The 24,332-nt window shown below is 39.6% G+C and overlaps 2 protein-coding genes across 2 annotated transcripts; one reads left to right on the top strand and one right to left on the bottom strand.

Annotated features, from left to right (window-relative positions):
* Positions 1-10,640: 10,640 nt before the first annotated feature.
* LOC307110875 (olfactory receptor 13C7-like) lies at positions 10,641-11,600 on the bottom strand (the record flags this gene model as incomplete). The annotated part of the gene is made up of 1 exon (XM_079790362.1): positions 10,641-11,600. One exon carries the CDS (start codon positions 11,598-11,600, stop codon positions 10,641-10,643), a length of 960 nt encoding a protein of 319 aa, XP_079646488.1.
* A 9,063-nt stretch (positions 11,601-20,663) lies between these two features.
* On the top strand, positions 20,664-21,445 carry OR13D1 (olfactory receptor family 13 subfamily D member 1; the record flags this gene model as incomplete). The annotated part of the gene is given in 4 exon segments (XM_079791296.1): positions 20,664-20,685; positions 20,688-20,890; positions 20,892-21,399; positions 21,402-21,445. Coding segments are annotated over 4 exon segments (777 nt in total).
* Positions 21,446-24,332: the final 2,887 nt, after the last annotated feature.

Genomic DNA, 24,332 nt, shown 5'->3' with positions numbered 1-24,332 from the left:
GGGACTGTCTGCTCATGATTAGCACTGGACATACATTTGCTAACTGAACCAAAGGGAACTGAGTTAGTGCTATGAGGTATATTGTTACAGAATCACAACTTTGGTGACACCAGCCTCCTTTACATTTTGGATCAAGGGTACAAGTCTGCTGCCTATTTTACAGCAACCTTATTGCACCAGTGAGAAATGACAACATTAGACACGAAGGCACTTGTACTGACGTAAGGAACCAGTAAAGTATATTCTGACTAAATGAATCTCTATTCCCTGTAAGATAAATTCTAGACCTAAATATCCATCTTTTGGATATTTAAATTACTTTGTATTTCAAATTACTTTTTGGTCATATTTTTTCATTTTTTTTCTTTATTTTCTTACTATATCGAAGAAAATCCTCTTAGAATGTTTTTAGTCCTATTCTCTTTAGACTCTCTATGGTAAAAGAAATATTCTATCCCAAAACGCATAGCCTATTTCAACGCGCTTCATTGGACTGACATCCCCTTGGATTTGTTAGTAGTATGTTTTCAGCAATTACCTCTAAATGGAAGGTCGACTCACCTCCTAGGTTGCAACACACACCAGACTGTTTTGCCTTGATCTTCTATTTGCAGCCTTTTGTACAAAATTTTCTATGAGGTTGATGAACTTCTGAAGGTGTTACCATTGAGGTGCCAGAGTGTCACCGGACTTGTAGTCTGGAAAACATTGATGGCAAAGTTACTATTTCAAAATTGTTTTAAAACCTATACGGTACAACCAATATTGATTACAAAGGAAATGTATTTTGGTTCTGCTAGTTCAAAGTAAGAGGAAAATGAGTCTGAGAATCTGGAAGATTTCATTTGCCCTTCCAGCCCAGGTTGAAATATTGCTCCATTCTGAAGACCCAGGAAATTTTCCAAAGAATCTTCTCCAGGCTCAGGAAGGCCATTTAAATATTTCTTGCTCTCAGGGACTTATGCAATTTTCTAAGCCATAACTTCAAATTGCTTCAGAGGAAAGATGCTCAAAACTTTTGAAAACTTCAGGAATAATCCCTAAAGACTTAATTATATTAGATTCATTACTGTATTTCAAATAACCAATCGGAAGTCTTAAAGACGTGTCTTATCCCATTCTCAGTCTAATCTCAGATACTTGCTGGAATCCTCACTCCAAACATATTCTAATGGCTTTGTCCAGACTTTTGTTCATGCTACCATACCTTATTGACAATATAGTATAAAGACCTCATTCAGCTACATTAATTCTTGGTTATAAATAATAAGAATGAGAATAAAAAGTTATGTGGTTCTAGGTGTTGTTATAAGCATTTTTTATATATTGATATTTAATTTGAATTTGTTAAACTAGTGAGAGAAGACAAAAAGGGTTTTATTTTACAAAATAATCTAAAAATAATTGCATTTTATTCAAACTCAGAATTTTCATGTGTTTGTGTGAATATGAGTAGCATGTTGAAATTCATAATAAATTCAGAAATGTGGGAACCATACAATGAAAATGTAGGAAGACATTGAGCTATTCAGTTTTCCTATTGTAAATCTACAACCTAACCTGTAACTTAGTCCCACTCCATACTGTAGGAATCCCCAAAGAATTCACCTAAACAGATACACCTGTCACCCAGATTAATTGGCATAAAATCACCATCTATCTAATTTAAACAATTACAAGGAGCTCTCAATCATATTCTATATCTACAAGTAGTGCTCTCCTTTTCTTGAACTGCTTCACTCAAATAATGAATGCCATTTGTTCACCACAAAACCACTAATCCAGGAAAAATAGAGTTTGACTAAAGGTCTAAAAATAATGGTGGGGGAAGGGGGATCATAGCACTGGACAGGAAACAAGTTAAAACTGGTGTTCAACATCATTGTTTCTGAAATTCAGTGACCTGGTCACAAGGCATTGCTTCCTGGACATCTTTCTAACCTTTCTTCTCAAGAGCAAAGTTCTTTCCCCAATCTTTCTAAGCTTTCTTCTCAAGAACAAAGTTCTTTTCCCATTCCATCCTTCCCCCCAAGTCACAGGGGATCCTCAAAATCCTATATCCAACATTACTTAAAAGAAACACCCAAATAAATCACATCAGAACGATGTTTCAAGGAATGAAATTTTTTTTAGTTTTCTTGGCAGAGAAGAAATTTAATTAATACTTTATTCAACCTATTTTATTAATGCTAGGAAATGGAGATAATTTTATAAATCCAAATAAGGCCCCTCACCAATTATTTTTTAAAAGCTATAGTTATCTGTTATGACATCACCTAGGATGTAGAAAATATCTTAATGGGCATGCTGTACAACTCAGAATCAATGTGTAATCTCCAGGCCTAAAGTTGCTTCAACAGTTTAAATTGAGATTTTCCTTTTTTTTTGTTTGTTTTACTATAAGTTAATTTTTCTAACATAATTAGGTACCTGTTTAAATTTTTCTCTTTTTTTAAATTACAGTTTTCTGTTATCCATATGTATCCATATTTATTTTTAGAAATTTGGAAATTTCAGAAAAAATACCATGGTTAATTTTAGGGGGATATATCTTTCCAACCTCTATAATGCATGTTTCCTTGGTTTAGGTTTTGCAAACAATGCTGAACACTAGTTTTTGTTTTTCTTTCAGTTAAACATAAATATTTTTTATTAATATAAATTCTTCAAAAATGTTATTTAATAGTTATAAATGATTGATATACTGTCATGATTTCATAATTCCCCATCATCAAAATAGACAAATATGAAAAACGAGTTCAAATGATAGCATAACAATGATGGCAAGATTATCTAAAAGGGCAAGTTCTATGGGAAATAAATAAAAATTTGTTACATACTAGTCTTATTTTTTTTTTCATTTCCTTTATCCAAACAGATTATGGCACTCCATCTTGTATAAGAAGACAAAGATGCAGGAAACATCTCAAAGATATTCAACACAGTATTCTTTTGAAGGACAAAATGTTTAGAATTCATCAGTTCCTTCTTAAAGGAGTTACTCTAGCATTATGACAGAAATACAAATAATGGCCTCTACTCAATTAATTAGATTTTTTAAGCATCAAAAGAGATGGGTGGCTTCCTATAGAAATGTCTGCAAGTAAAAGTTTTTGGCAGCAATCATTTTAGGGCTGAGTACCAAATATACTACCTTAGTCACAGCATAAAATAATTACTTTCTCAAAATAATTTCTAAATAGGATTAAACATTTTGGAGAAATTAAAAGAGAAGAAATGGCATTGGACCTGATTCATACCTTCCCTAAAACAGCTTCAGTGTAGACTCCAGACTACTGATGCTTATTCAAAGCCTCTGTCAGAGATTTATACACAGACTAACAATAGGTTGATTATGCTCCTGTGGTAAATCAAATTCCAATCTCAAATAGTACTGAATAGGAGTATATATTGGCCTATCCACCTCTTCCTGCTCTCTTTGTAAGTCTGCATAGTTTGGCACAGCTTGAATTGAATAAGAGTCCTCCTTTCCATACTCAATACGATTATACACTTCCTTATATACCGACTAAATGGCCTGAGCATTGTTTCCTCAGAGAGCCACATAAATTGTTGGCAAATGACTATCACAAGGAAAATCCTATATCACCTCCACAATCATTATATTAAAATATTAAGTAGTAACTCATCCATTAGATCGATTAATTTATTTATCTAGAGATATAGTTTGTAGCTATGGTAGAATACCATGAGGATACAAAGCTGTTTTTAAAAGGACATTCTGTATTCTTCAAGGAAGGAACAACCTAAGACAGGCACAGTCGCCGTGGGGCCATCAGGAGAGAATTTGGGGATCAACAGAGGTGGGGCACAGACCCTCACCCCCCCAACATTGCAGGGGCCTGAACCCTAGCCCCTTCTGAGGGAGGTCTCCTGCCCCCATGGCTGCTTCATGCTTCCCATGCCCAGCTCAGATCAGGACCCAGGTGATCGACAGAGACTTGGCCGACAGCAGTTGCCCTCTCACTCCAACAAGAATTGTTTGAGTTGTCTTGTACCCATGGTGTGGGGAAGTGGGTTTATGATATCTAAATCCAGCCTACCACCAGGAATGCTCAGGACCTACTCAAGAAGGCAAATAATCCTTTACACTAATATTTACAGGGTAAAATAAGATTGTTGTTAGAGTAATAAATTTGACAGTAAAAGAGTAGTCAAGATTTCAGGCAAATTTAAATTGGCTAGTTGAAACAAGCAAATATGCTAGAAAAATTAATTGTACTGGACATAAAGGTGTTCCTAAAGTGTTAACTAAAATTTTTATTGGTAGTTCACCTCATGATAAAATTGCGCACCATGTAATGAACCTAAAACAGTAATATTATAGTGCAAAAAATTAAAATTTAAAAGCCATCAAGACTACATTATAAAATTTTCAAAAGCCTCCTAACATTTAAATCAAGAAAGGGGGGGATAGTAGAAGAATACCATGTAAGGAAAAATATCCTGTAAGTAAATTACATCTAGAAAATTAATACTTTAGAAAATTAATTGTAAGGCTAAAAAAGCAAGGCACCCATGAAAAACACACAAGGTGTCAAAACAAGCCAGAGGAAAATCATTTGGGCAAAAAATGAAATAGGATGCCAAGTCAAATTTATAGAAAATATTTCTTTATTAACTTTTGGTTGAGAATATGATTGTATATTTTCAGAAAACAACTCCGAGACCATGTGGATTCCAGCAACAGAGAGGAATCGACAGGACTACTCCAGCCATGAAGACAGAAGAGAAGCAGTCCAGAGATGGAAGACGCCTACGTCGCCTTGCCATACTAGCAGTTAGCAGCTGGGCGTCACTGCAGGTTGCCAAGGACCAAACCAGAGAGAGTCGGACCTGCATTACCACCATTTGTCCACCACCCAGAACTGAAATGTCATTGCTGACATGTACACATAAGGAACTGTTTGACATTGAAATTGGGTCTCAAAAGAACTGTTGGCCTAGAAGGAAACTCACTACAGACTGATTCATTTGCCTGTCAGCATAACTATTATTGCTTTTCTCATTTTCGGTTCTTATAAGTATATTTCTAATAGCACATGATCTCACTCATCTAGGGGAAATAATGAACAACATAGACTGATGAACAAGAACAGACCCAGAAACAAGGAGGCATGGATCAGACTGTCGGGCCTCAGAGGGAGGGTAGGGGAGGGTGGAGGTTAAGGGGAGAGATCAACCAAAGGACTTGTGTGCATGCATATGAGCCTAACCAGTGGTTAAGGACAACAGGGGGGGTGGGGGCATGCGTGGGAGCGGTGTGGGATGGGAATGGGGGGATGAGGACAAATATGTGATACCTTAATCAATAAAGAAATTTAAAAAATAAAATCAATTAATCAACCTCAAAAAAATAAATAAATAAAGGCTATATACCAAATGAAAAAATAAAAATAAAATAAATAAATAAAAGGACATTCTGTGATTCATTTACTCTAAACAGGAAGGTCATTTGCTAATATTTATTTTTTAATTCTGTTTTCAAATTGAAGACATTTGCTTCATGCATTTTTATGAAAAACTCTGGTGCTTTAGCTGACCCAAAATTTATTATTTTAAAAATATTGGCCCTAACTGAAAATTCAACAAGTCTAATTACTTTCCTATGGACAACCTATATGCAATTTGGTTGCTTGTATATCTAAAATCGTGAAGAACATGAACCCATTTGCAATAAACTACACAGAAGTCTCACCTCCAAGTCTCACTAGAACATTCCATTTCACACTGTGTACTACCCAATTACCACTCTATACACAGTTGAAGCCGCAGTGATGCTCTCCCAGGTTTTGAAGAGAGACAATCTAAGAGGCCTTGCTACTCTGTGTGCTCTGTGGAAAAGGAGCCATCAGCATCACCCTGTAACATGTTCACAAATGCAGAACTCAGGATTCACCTCAGCCCTAGTCTATCAGAATCTGTATTTTTCAAAGACTCCCGATGTGGTTTATATATGCACTAAAGTTTGAGAGACGCTCATTGATTGAAAATCATCTGGAGAGATTTACAGGAAGATGTTGGGTAAACGCCTGTACTCACTGTCTCCCACAACCACATCTAAATTACAACTAAAAAATGATAATAAAATAATTAATTAATTAATTAATTACAACTAAAATACAGAACAACCATCATCCAGAACATCATAAGAGAGAATCACTGATTGGCTGCTTCCTGCACGCCCCCTACTGGGGATTGAGCCCACAACCTGGGCATGTGCCCTTGACCGGAATCGAACCTGGGACCCTTTAGTCCATAGGCCAACACTCTATCCATTGAGCCAAACCAGCTAGGGCAATGTGTGGCTTTTTTAATCAGGAGGTAGGTCATCTCTGCAGAAGCCACCCAGAGGAGTAAGGGGTCCCAGCCCCACACCAGACCCCCAGCCCAAAATCCCAGAGCTGGGAAAAGAAGTCCCTACAGGCAGTAAGAAGAATGGGCTGTAAAAACCAGTGCATACTGGGGCTCGGTGACACAAAGGCTGCTGGAGACCCAGCTGTTTCTCTTAAATGGCAGGCACCACGCACAAACTGAACTTACAAGCTCCCACTTCCTCTGAGCTTCAGCACTAGGGCAAGGTGCTAGGGAACACAGACACATACGAGGAGGAACTGGATTGTCTGGCATGAGGGCAGGAACTCAGGATGGCTAGCTCCCAGACAGAGGTGCTCTCAGGGATCATTGTTCCTATGCTGGCACCACCCCAGTTGCAGAGCTGACTGGCAGCCATTTCTGTTTGTTCCACTCTGGTGATTCCCTAACACCCCACCTCATCCAATTTACAACTTCAACCAAGCTGTATGCAGATGAATGGCCTTTCCTTGCTCAGGGTAAACTCTCTCAAACAAGCTGCAACTGGATCAGGGATCCCCAAACCTATCAATAAAAGGCCCAAAACCCAGCACCAGCACCAGCCTGCCTTGCTTCATAAGTGGGCCTCATCTGGGCACTTCCAAACCTGATACAAAGAGGAGGAATCTGCAGATCTCTCTGTATCTCCTGCTGGGTGGCCCCAGACAATGGCTGACTTTGCACCTCCCTGGAGACCCAAGAGCCAGTGTACCTAGTGGTCAGTATCAGACCATACCAGATTACAATTCTACACATCCATAAGTGACACACGCAAGGGGCAGACTCATTGAGCACCAAAGCCCCACTGAAGCAAGTTCTGCCCCATAAGGGTGTCTCCTGCACAGCAGCTCTCCCATTGTAGTCGCAACTGGTCCCCACAGCCAATTGGCCTGGAGGTCAATTCCTTCCAGTGGCATCAACAGCAATCAAGTCTCAACTACAACAGGACTGTGCTCACAGCCCACAAAGGGGTGCACCTAGAGCTCCCAGCTCAGGTGACAGGGGAGGCTGAGCCACTGGGCTCTATAGAACACCTACTACACCAGGCCACTCTACCAACTCAAGGAGACATAGTGCCAGAAGCTAATTCCAGCATATCATAAATGCAAGAAGTTTCATCAAAAGGTTGATGAAACTTGGAGATTCAGCAGGGCTGAATCACATGTTATTGCCTGTTGGAAATGGCTGAGGGCATTTCCCCAAACCTGAAAAGGATGCATAAATGTTCGCTTGCTGCCAGACAGCTGAGGGCATTTCAATCTACATGTTATTGCCTCCTGCTGGCCAAACACCTGAACAGCCAAAGGCAGTCCCCCCAATCTAACAATGCCTACTGTATACCAAACTTACCTTTGATATGTATATCTATTTTTCCTTAGGACAAATTGTGTTAATAAAGAACAAGGGGTCTGGAGATTCAGGAGGACTTGGTTTCTTTAGCTAAGTCTCCTCTGGCTCCCCAAAATGGCTTCCAAAATTATGTTTCGTCTCTAGATTCCTGAACCCTTCTAGATGCTGGACAAGACCCCCCGCAATATAGCAGCTCTACCTAATACATAGAAACAAACACAGGGAAGCAGCCAAAATGCGGAGATAAGGAGGCATGTGGCAAATTAAAGAAATGGACGAGAGCAGACTACTGGATATAGAGTTCAAAACCATGGTTATAAGGTTACTCAAGAATCTTCTAGAAACCTCCAAAAAAGTGGAAAAGGACTAGTTAGAAATTAAGCATACACTGACTGAAATAAAAAATAATATACAGGGATTCAACAGTGGAGTGAGCAAATCAAGATTTGAAATATGAGGGAGCAAAAATCACCCAACCAGAAGAGCAAAAAGAAAAAAGAATAAAAAAATATGAAGATAGTGTAAGGAGCCTCTGGGACAACTTCAAGCGTACCAACATCCAAATTATGGGGGTGCCAGAAGAAGAAAGAGAGCAAAATATTGAAAACCTATTAGAAGAAATAATGACAGAAAACTTCCCCCACCTGGTGAAAGAAATAGACTTACAAGTCCAGGAAGCACAGAGCCCCAAATAAGAAGAACCCAATGAGGACCACACCAAGATACATCATACTTGAAATGCCAAGGGCTAAAGACCAAGAGAGAATCTTAAAAGCAGCAAGAGAGAAGCAGTTAATTACCTACAAGAGAATGCCCATACGGCTGTCAGCTGATTTCTCAACAGAAACTATTCAGGCCAGACGGGAGTGGCAAGAAATATTTAAAGTGATGAATAGCAAGAACCTACAACCAAGATTACTCTACCCAGCAAAGCTATCATTTAGAATTGAAGGTTAGGTAAAGAGCTTCACAGACAAGAAAAAGCTAAAAAAGTTCATCACCACCAAACCAGTATTACGTGAAATGTTGAAGGGTACTCTTTAAAAAGAAGAAGAAAAATATGAACAACAAAATGGCAACAAATACATACCTATCAACAATGGAATCTAAAACTCAAACGAATAAAAAATCTAATGAACAGAATAAACTGGTGAATAAAATAGAATCAGAGGCAAGGAAATGAAACAGACTGATGATTCTCAGAGGGAAGGGGGTTGAGGGGACAGGAAGAGATTAAACAAAGATCTTACATGCATATATGCATTACCTATGGACAAAGACAATAGGATGGCGAAGGCCTGGGGTGGGCAGGAACCCGGTAGAGGGGGGCAATTGGAGGGGAAAAGGAGGACATTTGTAATAATTTCAACAATAAAGAATTTTTTAAAAAAACAGTTAAAAAAATATCTAGTATGCAATGCTTTCTTCCTTGTTGCATTATCCCTTCTTTCCCACTGTCCCCTTTCATTTGTTTCTTAGAGATGGCCAAGCCCTTTCAGTTTATTCCATTTAAACTACTCCAAATCTACCCATTACTCTGTTCAGCCCAATAAAGACCTAACATATGAAAGCAAACAAAATATCCAGCTTAAAAGGTAGAGAAAGGATAAAGTTATTAATATTATTTAACATTTTTGTCCCCAATTTATGTGTCAGTCTATATCCCTCAAGACTGTGTGCTTCTTGATCATGTTTTGTTTTTGTTTCCAAGTTTTTTAGGTTTTTGGTATCACCAAAAGTTAGCACAATGCCTGAGATAAAATAGGTGGTCAGTAAAAACTGGTTGATTGAATAATCAAAATAAGGAATAAATGACTGAGTGACTGACTGAACAGAAAGCTCACATTCTATAGGAAATTCATGTGACTGAAAAAATGCTTATCTGTAACACTCTAAACCCATTATCACCATGTTCCCAGAGAACTGTGCAACCAAGTTCTTTAGAAATTAAGTAATTTTTTGAGTCATTTATCAGTAACAATGGTTTTCACTCAAACATGCCATGGTTCATCCCTATTAAAAATAGCTTCATTTTTCTACTCTTGTCTCCCTGTACCATGTACACAGGCCAGGCACCTGATGCCCTAAAGTCCTCACCCTTTCCCTGTAAATGATCAAAGATTCTCCCCAATAAGAATCATTTAATGTTGAGTTCATATAGTACTCTGCCCCTTCACAAGGCACTTTCAACTTTCTTCCTAAAAAAAAGATGAGACTAGAAAACTAATGCATGTAGAGGATAAGAGGTTAAGTTAGTAAAATAATATTTTCCTTTTACACAGTATTATAAAGTCCATCATTCCTGAACTAAATTATTTTATCCGTGAGAAAGTAGATGGTTGGGATGAGAATCCTGTTAAGGTCGCCGAAGGAGGAATGCATGAGGCCAAAGTGGTGAGGGATTATAAATTTATTAGATCATCTGGATACCAGATGGGCTAAGCCCCAAAATGGTGCCAACACCCAAAGATGGGGAGTCAGAGGTTTTTAAAGGACTCTAGGCAGGCTTTTTCTGGGTGGAGAATTCTCTGTGCAGGTCCGGATTCTAGGAAAGTCCAGAGGGGAGAATAATCATTTTAGCAAATGGAATGTGGTCTAAGCAAGTGGAATGTGGTCTAAGCAAGTGGAATGTCCATTGTGAAGTGGCCTAAAGGTCAGTTCCCAGGAGAGGGGGCATTGATTCAATTATTTGATCAGACCTAACAAATCCTTTTACCCACAAATTTCTGTACCTTTTCTCCTTAATCCAGTCATGAAGGGAAAAGGTAGGACCTAGATTTCTCTCACATTTAAATACCAGGAACAGAAAAATGACTTTCAGGGATTAATGGTACCACCAACTCTTATTTTTGTTTTGGAACCTTCAGGTGAGAAGGAAACCTGCATTCAGAGTAAAGGAATTTTTTAATTAGCATTCACGTTCCCTGTGGGGAGCATTTCTGACACAGTATATTCTTCACAGCTGCCTTCACATCTCTGTTCCTCAAACTATAGATGAGAGGATTGAGCATGGGTGTCACAACTCCATAGAAGAGAGAGATGATTTTGTCTGTGACTTGTCCTTTGTCTGCACTGGAAGAGTCATTAGCCTTGGGTTTTGCATACATGAAGAAGACGGTTCCATAGAATATAATCACCACTGCTAGGTGGGCAGAGCAGGTGGAGAAGGCTTTGCGCCTTCCCTCTGCAGAAGGAATCCTCAGGATGGTGGACATAATCAAAACATAAGAAACAAAAATGAAAAGTACTGGAACAACAAGGAAAATCATATAAGCAACAGCCATGCAAATAACGTTTATTGAGATATCAGCACAGGCCAATTTTAAGACAGCTAAGATTTCACAAGTAAAATGATTAATGACATTATTCCCACAGAAAGGAAGCTGCATGGCAAAAGAGGTTTGCAACACAGAATTGACACTCCCTGCAATCCAGGACCCAGCAACCATGGGCACATAGGAAGTCTTGCTCATAATGATGGGATATCTCAGAGGGAAGCATATAGCCACATAGCGGTCAAATGCCATCATGCTGAGAAGGACACACTCTGTGGATCCCAGAGCTAAGGAGAGAAACATTTGCACTCCACATCCAGAGAAGGAAATAGTTTTCTTTGAAGTTAAGCTGCTGAGAAATAGGGGAATAGAAGAACTGGTATAGCAAATGTCCAAGAATGATAAGTTACTGAGGAAAAAGTACATGGGGGTGTGCAGGTGGGAGTCAAAGACACTTACGATTATGATGACTCCATTTCCCAGCAGGATCACCAGGTACATACATAGGACCAAAACAAAGTAAATGGCCTCAAGCTCTGGGTAGCCAGAAAGCCCCAAGAGGACAAATTCTGTCACAGAAGATTGATTGGTTTTCCCCATGTTAATGTTTTCTTTCACCTAAAGGAATTCTGTAGCAGCCAGAAAGTACATGGACCTGTTAAAGCAGTGTCTGTAAGAGTTGTCTGCATCCTTAAGTGGCTTCCTTATGGATAATATGGACCTAAAATGGGATTAGTGGATAGGATAAGAATGTTACTATCTTCTAAGCTAAGATCAGTTAGACTTTTACACTTCATAAAAGAGGCTTTAGCTAAAAAACAAACAAACAAACAAAAAACAACAACACTAAAAAACAAACAAACCCTTGTTAAAGACGATTCAGACGGCACACTACCAGGTTAAATTATATTATGTATCTCACATTATGAATTTGAAATTATTTTGAATGCAATTTTACTATAACATTTTGACCAAATCTAAAACATATAAAGTATTATTGGCCACCATTATATATATATAAGTTTTTCCTCTACAATGAATATATTAACCTTAACAAAAATCCCTGTTCTTTAGCTACTAAAACAAAATAGTATATATAAATCTTGTTTCAATGGTAACAACCTCAGTTTAGAAGAGTTCTGTGATTAGGAGAACAAACCAAAAAGATATATTTTTAGAAAAAGAACTTTTGGTTCTTTCTAACTTGAAGGAAATGTATACTTGCAATCTCTTAAGAACATTAATTACTGGCATTAGTGGTGTTTGTAAAAGAAAACATTTTTAGATAAAATTGTTATTCTTTGTCTTTTCCAGTACAAATTGGAACATCTACGTAACTATCCTATCTGATACACATAATGAATGGCGAGTTGTTCTCAGAATAACTCTAGCACGCATTTCTCCGTCTAGAGCCAAACCATAAATAAATGTATAATCTAAGAATTTAAGTGACAGGGGATTTACTCTTTTACTTCCAAGTATGAGAAAATACATTTTATCTTCTCCTTGCACAGAAATCAGCTCCCTCCACTCTAACCACTGCCCTTCTGATCTTCCTCTCACTGCATGTTCAGACTACCCATAATAAAAAGGTTTAAGTCACTCAAAATATCATTCAGCATTAGCAATATGTTATAATTATTTGTATCCCACCTCACTGGAATATAGAGCATTTCTACATTAAAATGCCAGAAACAGAAGTCCTACTATTTTATGAGATGGTTAGTCTCATACGTTTCATCTCAATAAGTTCAGTAAGATAACTCAAGGAACTATCTGCTTCTCAGTTTTCATTAACATTAAGTATCTGCCATTGCTATTGCTAAAAAATAATAATAATTTACCAGTGACAAAATAGCACTGACTTCCAGTAACGATGAAAGGTGGGCTCTTTACATTCATTATACTAGGAGGCTCCTTTAAAGAACCAGCCAACAGAGTACCAGAGCAACCTAAAGTTTGTGCTGCTCTGCGGATGTTCCTAAATCCCAAAAGCAATTTAAAGTTCACAATGCGGATTGAATAGAATTTAGAAACTTTCTGGTACTTTTGGGATGAAGTCCCTTGGAAGCAATTAATACAAGGTTGCTAATACAATTTAATTGAAGTGTAACTCACAAAACAAATAATTCTTCTGACTTTACACTGTCCGGGAAGAACGAAGTTAAAATGGCTACCTAGGTCAAATGGTCAAGATCTGGAAATTAAAACTGACTATATCTGATAGAGAGATGCGTTAGTAATCTGTGACACTTAAGTCAAAATGATGCTTTGTTCTTAATAAATTATCTACTGATATCCTTTATTTTGACCTCTAAATCCTGTAGTCTCAGCGCCCATAAACTGTTATCACTGGTCACTCTAAAACAGCCAGAATAATATGCACAGTCATTTTAATTTTTCTCATTCATGTCCTCTGTTCAAATACAGGGTGGGGCAAAAGTAGGTTTACAGTTGTGAATTTGTGAAATAGTTTATTCTTGTATTATTTTATTATTATATTATTTTCCATACAAACAACTGTAAGCCCTACCACCCTGTATATACACAATACCCCAAAGTTATCCAACCTGTCCTTCAGTCATGCCCACATTGACATGAGACACACAGAACAGACCACATCAACAATTTCCATGAGATGAGCAAACCATACTTTACTTCTGAACAGTACAAGAAGTTCCGATTGAAGTGGATAATTATGTCATGACTATCTTTTGAAATCAATCATTAAACATGAAGTTTATGAAATACTCTTCAGCATTAAACAGTAAAAATCATTATGTATACTGTTAAAAAGAATAGAATAAAATTAGAAAACAGCACTCCTTTTTGTCAGTGGATAATAATCATAAAAAGTTGTTGAGCAAAAGATGCAACATAATCTTGAACAATATGAAAGCAACTTATGCCATGAAAGATGGTATTCTATGCTTCAACAAATCAAGTTTGAAAACCAATTCTCAGAGTTCTTAACTTTATGCAAATACAGTTTCGGTATACTGGCTTGCAATGCAAATGTTGAACATGTTTTTTCATTAATGAATGTTCAGTGGACAAAGGAATTAAATAGTTTTGATGTGACCACAGTAAAGCTATATTACAATGCAAATATAACTGCAAGAAGTTTTATAAGCAAATTATGTAAAACAAAATAATGCTAGAGTAGAGCCAAATAATTATAGAAATATAATTAAAGAGGTACTTAATATAGATACTTATAATTTATTTCCGATAAACAGCAAGTAATTTTTAGTACAAGTATTTCCTATGCAATAATTTTCTTGTATCCCAGTGTGCATATGTGAAGGCAATTAGAAATAATTCAAATTTAACTGGGCGTCATCTATTTTTATTTGCTAACCTGGCAAACCTAACTTCCTGTGACTGGGACTCACATGAAATCCAGTCCAAGCCTGGGTTGCCCACCTGTCATCATTGCCAGTTCTGGCCTTTCCTAGAACGAAGGTATCTAGGAACTACTGTGAGACAGTACTGTTTTTAGAATTTTTCAATGAGAAAGAAGAGAAAATATTTAGTGTATTTCTCTAAGCCACTCTGGTAGACACAGAATTTATTCTATTGTCTCAAAGGTACCTTCCCACCACATAAATATGACTATAGCTTCAACACTCTACCCCTTTCCAGGACAAATATGGTACGAAGAAACAATTAGGATGAACTTATTGAGACTCATGATTAATTACTGTGCTTCAACATTTCCAAGCCCTAGTCTATCATCTTATCTCCCTTCTGATTTCATTCATTCAGTGTTTACTGAGATCATCTTGTTCCGGAGACTCTGTCTGCTTCTTCCCTAGATACCATGCATCACTTTAGTCCTCTGCCAGGTACTACAACCCATTACAAGAATGGCAAACCAATGTCTAGGGCAGTGATGGGCAACCTTTTAAGCTTGGTGTGTCAAACTTCGCCAAAAAACTGAGCATAACTCGGGTAGTGTGTCACTTTGAGGAAAAAACATTATTTCGCGATATTTATAGTTTAAATAACATAAATGTATAATTGTTATATATAATTGTATTTAATAAACCAAAAACTAAATATTTAACTTACTTGCTTAGTGACTTCTTTGTTCATCCGTCAGTCAGTTTCTTTTGTTGGTCTTGATATTATTTAGCTTGTGTGGGGTGCCGTGAACTAAGATAAGTGAGGGGGAGGGGGAATTCTTTAACTAACCTGCCTATTAGTGACTTTTTTGTTGCTGAATTTCATTGGCTAAATCTTCAATTGAAGGTTGGTATTTTGTACACTTCAGGCCCAAGCAAGTGCTACTAACTTCATCTGTCAATCTGTTTCTTTTGTTGGTTTTGATATTATTTAACGCTGAGAATAAGGCCTCACAAAAGTATGTAGAGGGAAAAATTGTGAGTAAAGCCATTGCTATATTTTTCAGGGTGCTAAAAGTGTCTGGTAGTCAGTTCCAGGCACTCCAAATTTCCTGTTCGTAGTGGCACTCCTCTTGATTCTCCAAGCGGCACCTTTCCAGATTCTCAAGCTTTGACCTCAAGTCAACAAACACCTGAGCCCAGATACTGTCTTGAAATTCTGCAAGTTGCATCTCCAAATCATCAATTTGCATCCATTGGAAACCATTTAATTCCAAACTACTGTAGACTACTACATCAGGATACTTAATTATTTTCATGGTCTGTTCTAGACTTCTAAATTGACTAAATCTATCACTAAACTGGTCAAGTAATGAGTCTAAAACATGCTGGTACTTCATATGCAAGAGTTCCATTTCATTTTGTACAGCTGCACTGGCCTTCTCAAAATACTTTGTTACTCGAGGAAAATACTTATAAGTTTCAGTTTCTACATCTCGCTTGAAAATTTTAACTTTACTTTCAAAACCTTTTATGTATCCAAACATAACGTCAATACTTTTGCCAAAACCTTGTAACTTTAAGTTCAGTTCATTAATATGAACAGAAAGAAAAAACATCAGGGTGTTGACCCACTTATCATCATTAAGCTGAGGAAAGTTTCCCAGATCCTAATCGTCAAGAAATACCTTAATTTCTTCAAAGCACTCCACAAAGCGCTCAAGAACTTTGCCTCGGCTCAGCCATCTTACATTATTGTACATCAGCAGTCCACTGTAGGTGGAATAAACCTCCAGTAAAAGTGCCGAAAATTCTCGCTTGTGAAGGGGGCGAGCAGCTATTAAATTAACTATTTTTGTAACAACTTACATTAAGTCGTTTAAGTCGGTGAATCCTGCCTTGGCACATAAAGCCTCCTGATGGATAATACAATGAAAAGGCACAATCGGATGTCCAATAGCTTCTGTAAACCATTTGACAAATCCGACTTTTTTCCCCACCATATTTGGTGCCCCATCTGTCGTCACTGACACAACTTTAGAGATATCAATGCTTAGATCACGAAATGTTTGTATAACAACCTTACATATTTTGCTTCCTGATTTACTTGTTGACACTGATACTAACTTTATCAACTCTTCTCTCATTGTGAGACCATCAGAATATCGACCAATAATGGCCAACTGAGCATGTGATGTGACATCAGTAGTTTCATCAAGAGAGATCAAAAAATATTTACACTTCCTTATGTCTCTCTTTAATTGATGTTGTACGTTTGTGTTCAGTCTCATTATTCGGTCTTTTATGATATTTCCACTGAGTGGTAACTCAGATATTCTCTTAATAATTGCATCTTTATTCTGCATATCGTGAAATAGAGCTGGTGCACATCTTAGGAGAGTTTCTTTAATAAATTCTCCCTCACTGAGTGCTTTTCCATGCTGAGCTATAGAGTGAGCAATGCTCAAACTTGCAGATGTTAAATTTGTAGAGCCTTTCATAAATTTAAGGGTGGAATTAGATTGGCTCTTATAAAGGTGTAGCTGACTGGAAATGTATTCCTTCCTTTCATCCTCACTTTTTTCCAAGAGCTGGGAATGATTAGTTTCAAAATGTCTATTTATATTCCATGTTCTGCTTATTACCGTTTCAGTACATAGAACGCAAAATGATCTGCCATTTTTTTTCTATAAAGCCATACATCTCAGTCCATGTCTCTTGAAAGGGTCGGCCACTGCTACTACCACTTCCTTTATTAACCTTAGTTTTTTATTTTTTGGGTTCTCCATCAGGGGGGGCAGTGACAGAAGATAGAATTATAGATGGCTTGTTAGGCCTGCAGGCAATTAGGGGTTAACTAGCCTAACTAACCACAAAATGGTGCATATAACTGTCTTTTAGGAAAGGGCAGGGTTAATAAGGATGCACAACAGTAATAGTGGTGAAATGGAGTCTGCACTATGGAGCAAGATGGTGTTCCTTATGTGAATTAAAATGGCTGCCGCTATTTCTAATGGCGGGAAACGGCACCCATAGCACGCCACAAACCCTTCCCTCTCCCAGCCTCCCCCTCACTTATCTCAGTAATGATGGATTAGAAATCCATGACACCCCAGAACAGTAGATAATGGTTGCTGTGGTTAACTGTTATTTGGTTACTGGTAATGGCAGGCCCCCAGAGATGCATCCCCCGCTGTGTTCTGCTGCTCCCTGCTCTGCCGGCGGAAGTGAGGGCAAAGATCCCGGCTTAACGGGAAGTCCCAGAACTAGACGCTCTGTGCCGGACTTCTGTTGTTTTGGCCTACAGACCTTCGGCACAGAGTGTCTAATAGGGGAGGATGAAACATTTGCGACTAGTTAGACACTAACTCCAAGACTCTAATCGCAAATGTTTCATCCTCAGGAGCAGCAAATGTTTCATCCTCGGCATGCGGCCGCCTCAGCGGCCGCGTGTCATCAGAAATGGCTACACGTGTCAGTGCTGACACGCGTGTCATAGGTTCGCCATCACTGGTCTAGGGTCTTAATATCTGGGATCAGCTCCCCTACTGCAAACTGCCTGACTATTCTTCAGAGTTTGCCGTGGCTTCTGCCTTCACAATGCTCTCCCTCTTGCTGGGCCATGCATCAATCCTCACTTTCACCTGGAGTGGCTGGCACACACTTCTCTGGTTCCCTAACTCCCAGGCCCCTCTGTATCTCTTACTTATATGGCATTCACATGCCATCTTCTTATCCCTTTATGAGGCAGCTGGTACATCTGTCCATTTCAGTCTGTCTAAAGACAAATTAACAACATAATTAAGGACCAGACACTTAATTTGGCTCCAACCTCTTCTGTCTCCTAAAATAATTTACTCAAACATGGTTACCGTATTTTCCGGCGTATAAGACGACTTTTTAACCCAGGAAAATCTTCTCAAAAGCTGGGGTTTTATACACCGGAAAATACGGTACCTATATTCCCCCCCCCCCCCCCCCCCCCCCCCCCCCCGCAAGCCACTGTCCCAGTCCTGGAGCTGAGAGTGAGTACCGTATTTTCCGGCATATAAAACCCCAGCTTTTGAGAAGATTTTCCTGGGTTAAAAAGTCATCTTATATGCCAGAAATATGGTATATTTTATCTAAATTGTGAACAAAATTTTAATTTCATAATAAGCCTAGAAAATTTAGTTTCATCACCTTGAAGTTATATAAGAGCAATGTTTCATACATTTTTTGTTGAACGAACACAGAACCTCATCTAGATCCTCAGGCTAAAGTTTATCAAAATGGTAAATATTCACCATAGTACAGCTACATTATGATCAGTGTATTCACTCATTTCATCATAAGAGTCTCTCTCACAGACTCATAATCATTCTCTCACTTGCTTGTAGCATGTTCTCTTAACAGGAGGGCTTTGTACCTGGCAGGAAAGAATCTAGAAAGACATAACATGACAGATTGTAGGGATAGTCAAAGGCAAACAAGTAACTACCAATTAATCCATGATATAAAGAACAGAACCAGGACATCAAATTGTGATTAGTTCATTAGAATTTAAATGGGATATCCCAAAGCCAAGCAGTGAAAGGATCAGAGGTGTGATTTAAATTAAGAAAAACAACAACACAACAATTAATGTGATTATGTGGTTAATAGAAAGAGATGGAGGCATGGGAAAAATAACACAGGACAATCTAATGTAACTCAGTTCAAAGATAGGTCTCAGTAAGAAGGCTGTTTATTTCTTATTAACTTTTTAATCTAATTAACCATTCAATAAAAAGGTGATATAGCCCAGTTCTGAAAAGAGCAAACTAGCATAATCTGATTTCTTCCTCACTCAAACATGGAAATGCCATAGAAATAAGATAAAAAATGTATCAATCTGAAGAACAGGATCTGTTCTAAGAATTTTATCTAATAAAAGAGTAATATGCAAATTAACCATCACTCTACTACACCCACAAGCCATGCCACCAGCCAATCAGGAGCAAGTATGCAAATTAACCCAACCAAGATGGCTGCGGCCACGGAGAGAGCAGGAAGCTTGGGTTTCCCCGGTAATGGAGGAAGCCAAGCTTTCCGCACACCCTGGCAGGCCTAGGCCTCTACTCAAGGCTACAAAGTTTCAATTATAGAAGATAAATAAATCCCAACAAAAATGGCAGCAGCCACGGAGCTTGAAGAGAGCAGGAGGCTTGGGTTGCCCCCGGCGATGGATGAAGCCAAGCTCCCACAGCTCTGGCCTGCCTTGGCCTCCGCTACAAAGTTTTAAATATAGAAGATAAATAAATCCAACAAAAATGGCTGCAGCCACGGAGCAAGCAGGAGGCTTGGCTCTGCTCAAGGCTATAAAGTTTCAATTATAGAAGATAAGTAAATCCCAGATACCAGGGCCTCCGCTTGGGTTGCTGGGGGGCATGGTTGGCCTGCAAACCACCACAGGATCCTTGCCCAGGCCGCCCCATGCCCCAAGGGAACCCCACCCTGATCCAGGACACCCTTCAGGGCAAACCAGCTGGCCCCCAGTGCACCAGGCCTCTATCCTATCTAATAAAAGAGTAATATGCAAATTGACCATCACTCCAACACATAAGATGGCTGCCCCCATGTGGACACAAGATGGCCTCCACAAGATGGCCAGCAGGGGAGGGCAGTTGGGAGGGAACAGGCCTGCAAGGGAGGGCAGTTGGGAGTGATCAAGCCTGCAGGGGAGGGCAGTTAGGGGTGACTAGGCCAGTTGAGAAGGGAAGTTGGGGGCGACCAGGCCTGCAGGGAAGGGCAGTTGGGAGGGACCCAGGCCTGCAGGGGAAAGCAGTTGGGGGGGACCAGGTCTGCAGGGGAGGGCAGTTAGGGGTGACCAGACCTGCAGGGGAGGGCAGTTAGGGGTAACCAGGCTGGCGGTGGAGCAGTTAGGCATCAATCAGGCTGGCAGGGGAGTGGTTAGGGGGTGATCAGGCTGGCAGGCAGAAGCGGTTAGGGGCAATCAGGAAAGTAGGCAGGCGAGCAGTTGGGAGCCAGCAGTCCTGGATTGTGAGAGGGATGTCCAACTGCCCGTTTTGGCCCGATCCTGGTAGGCTCTTGCTCCTGGTAGGATCGGGCCTAAAGAGGCAGTCAGACATCCCTCGAGGGGTCCCAGACTGGAGAGGGTGCAGGCTGGGCTGAGGGACACACACCCCTGTGCACGAATATCAAGCACTGAGACTCTAGTAAAACATAAAACAAAATAATAGAAGTGAAAGTCATTTGCTACATCTACATTTTAAAAGATCAAAATTCCCTGAGTCTTGTCCTTTTCTAAACCTTGAAGGTGGATGGACACAAATAGATGGGGAATTACTCAGCCGTGACCAATTCTTTCTGGTAGGACTTTCCCAATACTCAGAGCTCCAACTTTTTCTTTTTGTGCTCTGCCTCAGCATGTTTGTGGTAATCCTCCTGGGAAATAGCCTCTTCATTATCATCAGTATCCTAGATTCTCACCTTCCCACCCCCATGTATTTCTTCCTTGGAAACCTCTCATTCTTATACATCTGTTATACATCATCATCCATCCCCCCCAATGCTCATCATGTTTAGGGATAAGAGAAAATCCAGCTCCTCAGGTGGCAGTGCTCTGCAGATGGTTGTCTCTCTTGGTTTGGGCTCCATTGAGTGTGTACTCCTGGGTGTGAAGGCCTATGACCAGCATGTGGCCATCTGTAACCCACTGAAGTACCCCATCATCATGAACAGGGTGCTGTTTGTGCACATGGCTGCATGGTCTTGGATCATAGGCTGTCTAAAATCCTTTGTGAAAAAAGTACTAACAACAGCATTGCCTTTCTGTGGGAATAACATCATTAACCATCTTACTTGTGAGATTCTGGCTCATCCTAAACTCATATGTTCAGATATTTCCATGAATGTGCTTATTATGACAGTGGCAAGTATTCTTGTATTGATGACTCCTCTACTGTTAATTTTCATCTCCTATGTTTTCATCCTCTCTTCCATACTGAGAATTAATTCTGCTGAAAGAAGAATAAAAGCCTTTTCTACCTGTTCAGCCTACCTGACTGCAGTCATTTATACTATGGGTCAGTCCTTTTTGTGTACATGAAGCCCTAGTCAATGAACTCAAAAACATCTTGATGAAATCATTGGACTGTCTTATGGAGTGGGAACAGATCAAATCTTTTGTATTCACAGATGAAATCAAGGGAACTTATCTGCTTGTAAAGTTCATATTATTTTCAAGACAGAATGCTCATTAAAATCTTCGGAATAGTGTCTTGTCTAAGATTTCTAACTGTATATAGTTCTGCCCAGGGTCCCATAAGGGTGCGTGGTTTTTCCTCAAGATGAATCTCTCTTCTCTCTGTGATCTTTCTCCTCTCTTTCTCTCTCTCCCTCTTTTCTTTTCTCCATTTTCTCCTCCTTCTTGTCCTTTCCTCTCTTCCATCTACTTCATTTCTCTCCCTTCTGTTTTTCTGTCTCCTTTTCTCAGTCATTGTGATTGAACATCTATTGTTTTATTTTCCAGCATCCCCTCTTGTAGTAAGATTGTATGTTTTTTCCTTTTGACAATTAAACGGTCCCATTAGGAACACGTGGTACTAGATGGGTATGACCCTACCCTCTGGAAATAGTGAAAAGCGTGGAACAAAAGCTTAAGCAATTAAAGAAGCAAATCGCTCTGGTCCAGCGATTCATTTAGCATAGCAAGTGAGTCCTGCCAGGCTAATTACACTCAACCCAAGAATGTTGTCTCTCAGAAAGAGATGAGAAGCATTCTTTCTACTACGGTTGCTAAACTAGTCCACTGTAAATGTGGAGTCAATCTTTACCAACATGTGCGAAGAACCCGAGAGGCAAAGGAATATTGAATGATGGAGGGAGGGTGTGTCTGAGCCTATTATTTTAACTCCTTGATCCAGCTGTGTCTAAAGTTAGATTCAGAATTATTCTTTTTAATTATACTAAAGGCCCGGTGCACAAAATTCGTGCACGGGGTGGGGGAAGGTGGTTCCTCAGCCAGGCCTGCACCTTCTTCATTCCGGGACCCCTCAGGGGATGTCCAACCAGCAGTCGGACATCCCTCTCATAATCCAGGACTGCTGGCTCCTAACCACTCGCCTGCATACCTATCTGATTACCCCTAACCACCTCTGCCTGCCAGCCTGATCACCTCCAACTGCCCTCCCCTGCCAATCTGATCGCTTCCTAACTGCTCTCCCCTGCCGACCTGATTGCCCCCTAACTGCTTGCTCCCCTACCGGCCTGATCGCCCCTAAGTGCTTGCTCCCATGATGGCCTTATCGCCCCTAACTGCTTGTTCTCCTGATGGCCTGATCACCCCTAACCACCTCTGCCTCAACCCCTGCCACCGTGGCTTTGTCTGGAAGGAGGTCAGATGTCCGGTTGATCCAGTCTAATTAGTATATTACCATTTTATTAGTAACGACTAGAAGCCCGATGCATGAAGATTCGTGCAAGAATGGGCCTTCCTTTCCCTGGCTGCCAGCACTGCCTTTCTGCTCCAGCCCTGGAGACGCCTTCCTGCCTTCCCAAGCTGCCCAGAGGCCCTGAGCGGCTGGGGCGGTGCAAAACGCATGCACTGTCGCCATGGTGTAGATGCAAGCTTTCCGCCCCGCCCCCCGCCACTCAGCACCTGCGTATGCAAATTAACCACCATCTTTGTTGGGTTGATTTGCATACTCACTCCTGATTGGCTGGTGGGCATTGGTCAATTAGCATGTTACTCTTTTATTAGGTAGATTAGGTAGATGAGTCAATAAAACACTAGTTTTGAGTTGAATTTTCATCACTTATACTCAATCATATGGCCCTAATTAAAGTATTCCTTTGTGCCCTGCACCCCTCTCACATTTGAGGCAAAAACTAAAAACATGAGGATATATTACCTAGGTGGTCTCAAGTTCTCTAGCCTTCCTTTAAGAACTAAATAATCTAATTTCTAAACTGCAGGTATTCCAACCATCTCCCTAATAATTTCTGAAGAGTGATAACATTTTCCTAGTTTTTGGTGTGCATGGGTATGTTTTCTTTACGCCACACTACTGTTCTAAATTTTCCCTCTCTGGTAATGTTGTATGCTCTATGTTGCGTAAGCTCTCAACAGTACCTTTTATCCACAAAGAAGAGATATTGAGTCTCCTACATATCCACATTCAAAATGCCACTCTGTGTAATAACTTTAGTTAGGCTTGAAAATAAGATAGAGAAATTATTATCAGTTAGAAAAATAAACCAATATTAAATATTACTGTTCTTGATATCTTTTAGCCATCCCCATTCACAGGGTCCCCCTTAAGTCCATTTTCCTCTTTAGCTCCTGTTCTGCTACAAGATTGATAGTGTCTACTCATTTCCTTCTTCCATAAAAATCAGCACTTCTCCCAGTAAAAAAGAATGAATACCTGACTCAAAGCACCCCTCAACATGGTCCTTCCCAAAGTAAAGAGTGAATTTACCCCAAAAACAGACTGCAGCTTCTACTCTTAGAGCTACAAGAAAGAAATTCAGGGAGTTTTAAAAGAAACGTTTGTAATAGATCAGGCCGAGTCCAACAAACCCAGTTATACATACATGTAATAACTTGTTGGGCTTATAACTTGACACTGATTAAAATAAAAAATTAGCCCAGCTGGTGTGGCTAAGTGGTTGAACGTCAACTTATGAACCAGGAATTCTCGGCTCAATTCCCAGTCAGGGCATATGCCCAGGTTATGAGTTAGATCCCCAGTGGGGGGGGGGGGGGGGGCTGTGTGCAGGAGGCAGCCAATCAATGATTTTTTCTCATCACTGATGTTTCTATCTCTCTCTCTCCCTCTTCCTTCCTCTCTGAAATCAATAAAACTGTATTTTTTAAAAAGATTTACTCTCTTAGCAACTTTAAAAGAAACAATACAAGAAACCAAGATGGCGGCATAAGGTACACACCTGTATGTGCTGCCTCTCATAACCACACCAAAACTACAACTAAAAGACAAAA

This window comes from Cnephaeus nilssonii (genome assembly GCF_951640355.1).
Source record: "Cnephaeus nilssonii genome assembly, chromosome: 14".
NCBI classification, from domain to species: domain Eukaryota; kingdom Metazoa; phylum Chordata; class Mammalia; order Chiroptera; family Vespertilionidae; genus Cnephaeus; species Cnephaeus nilssonii.
This window is presented reverse-complemented; position numbering and strand designations above follow the sequence as displayed.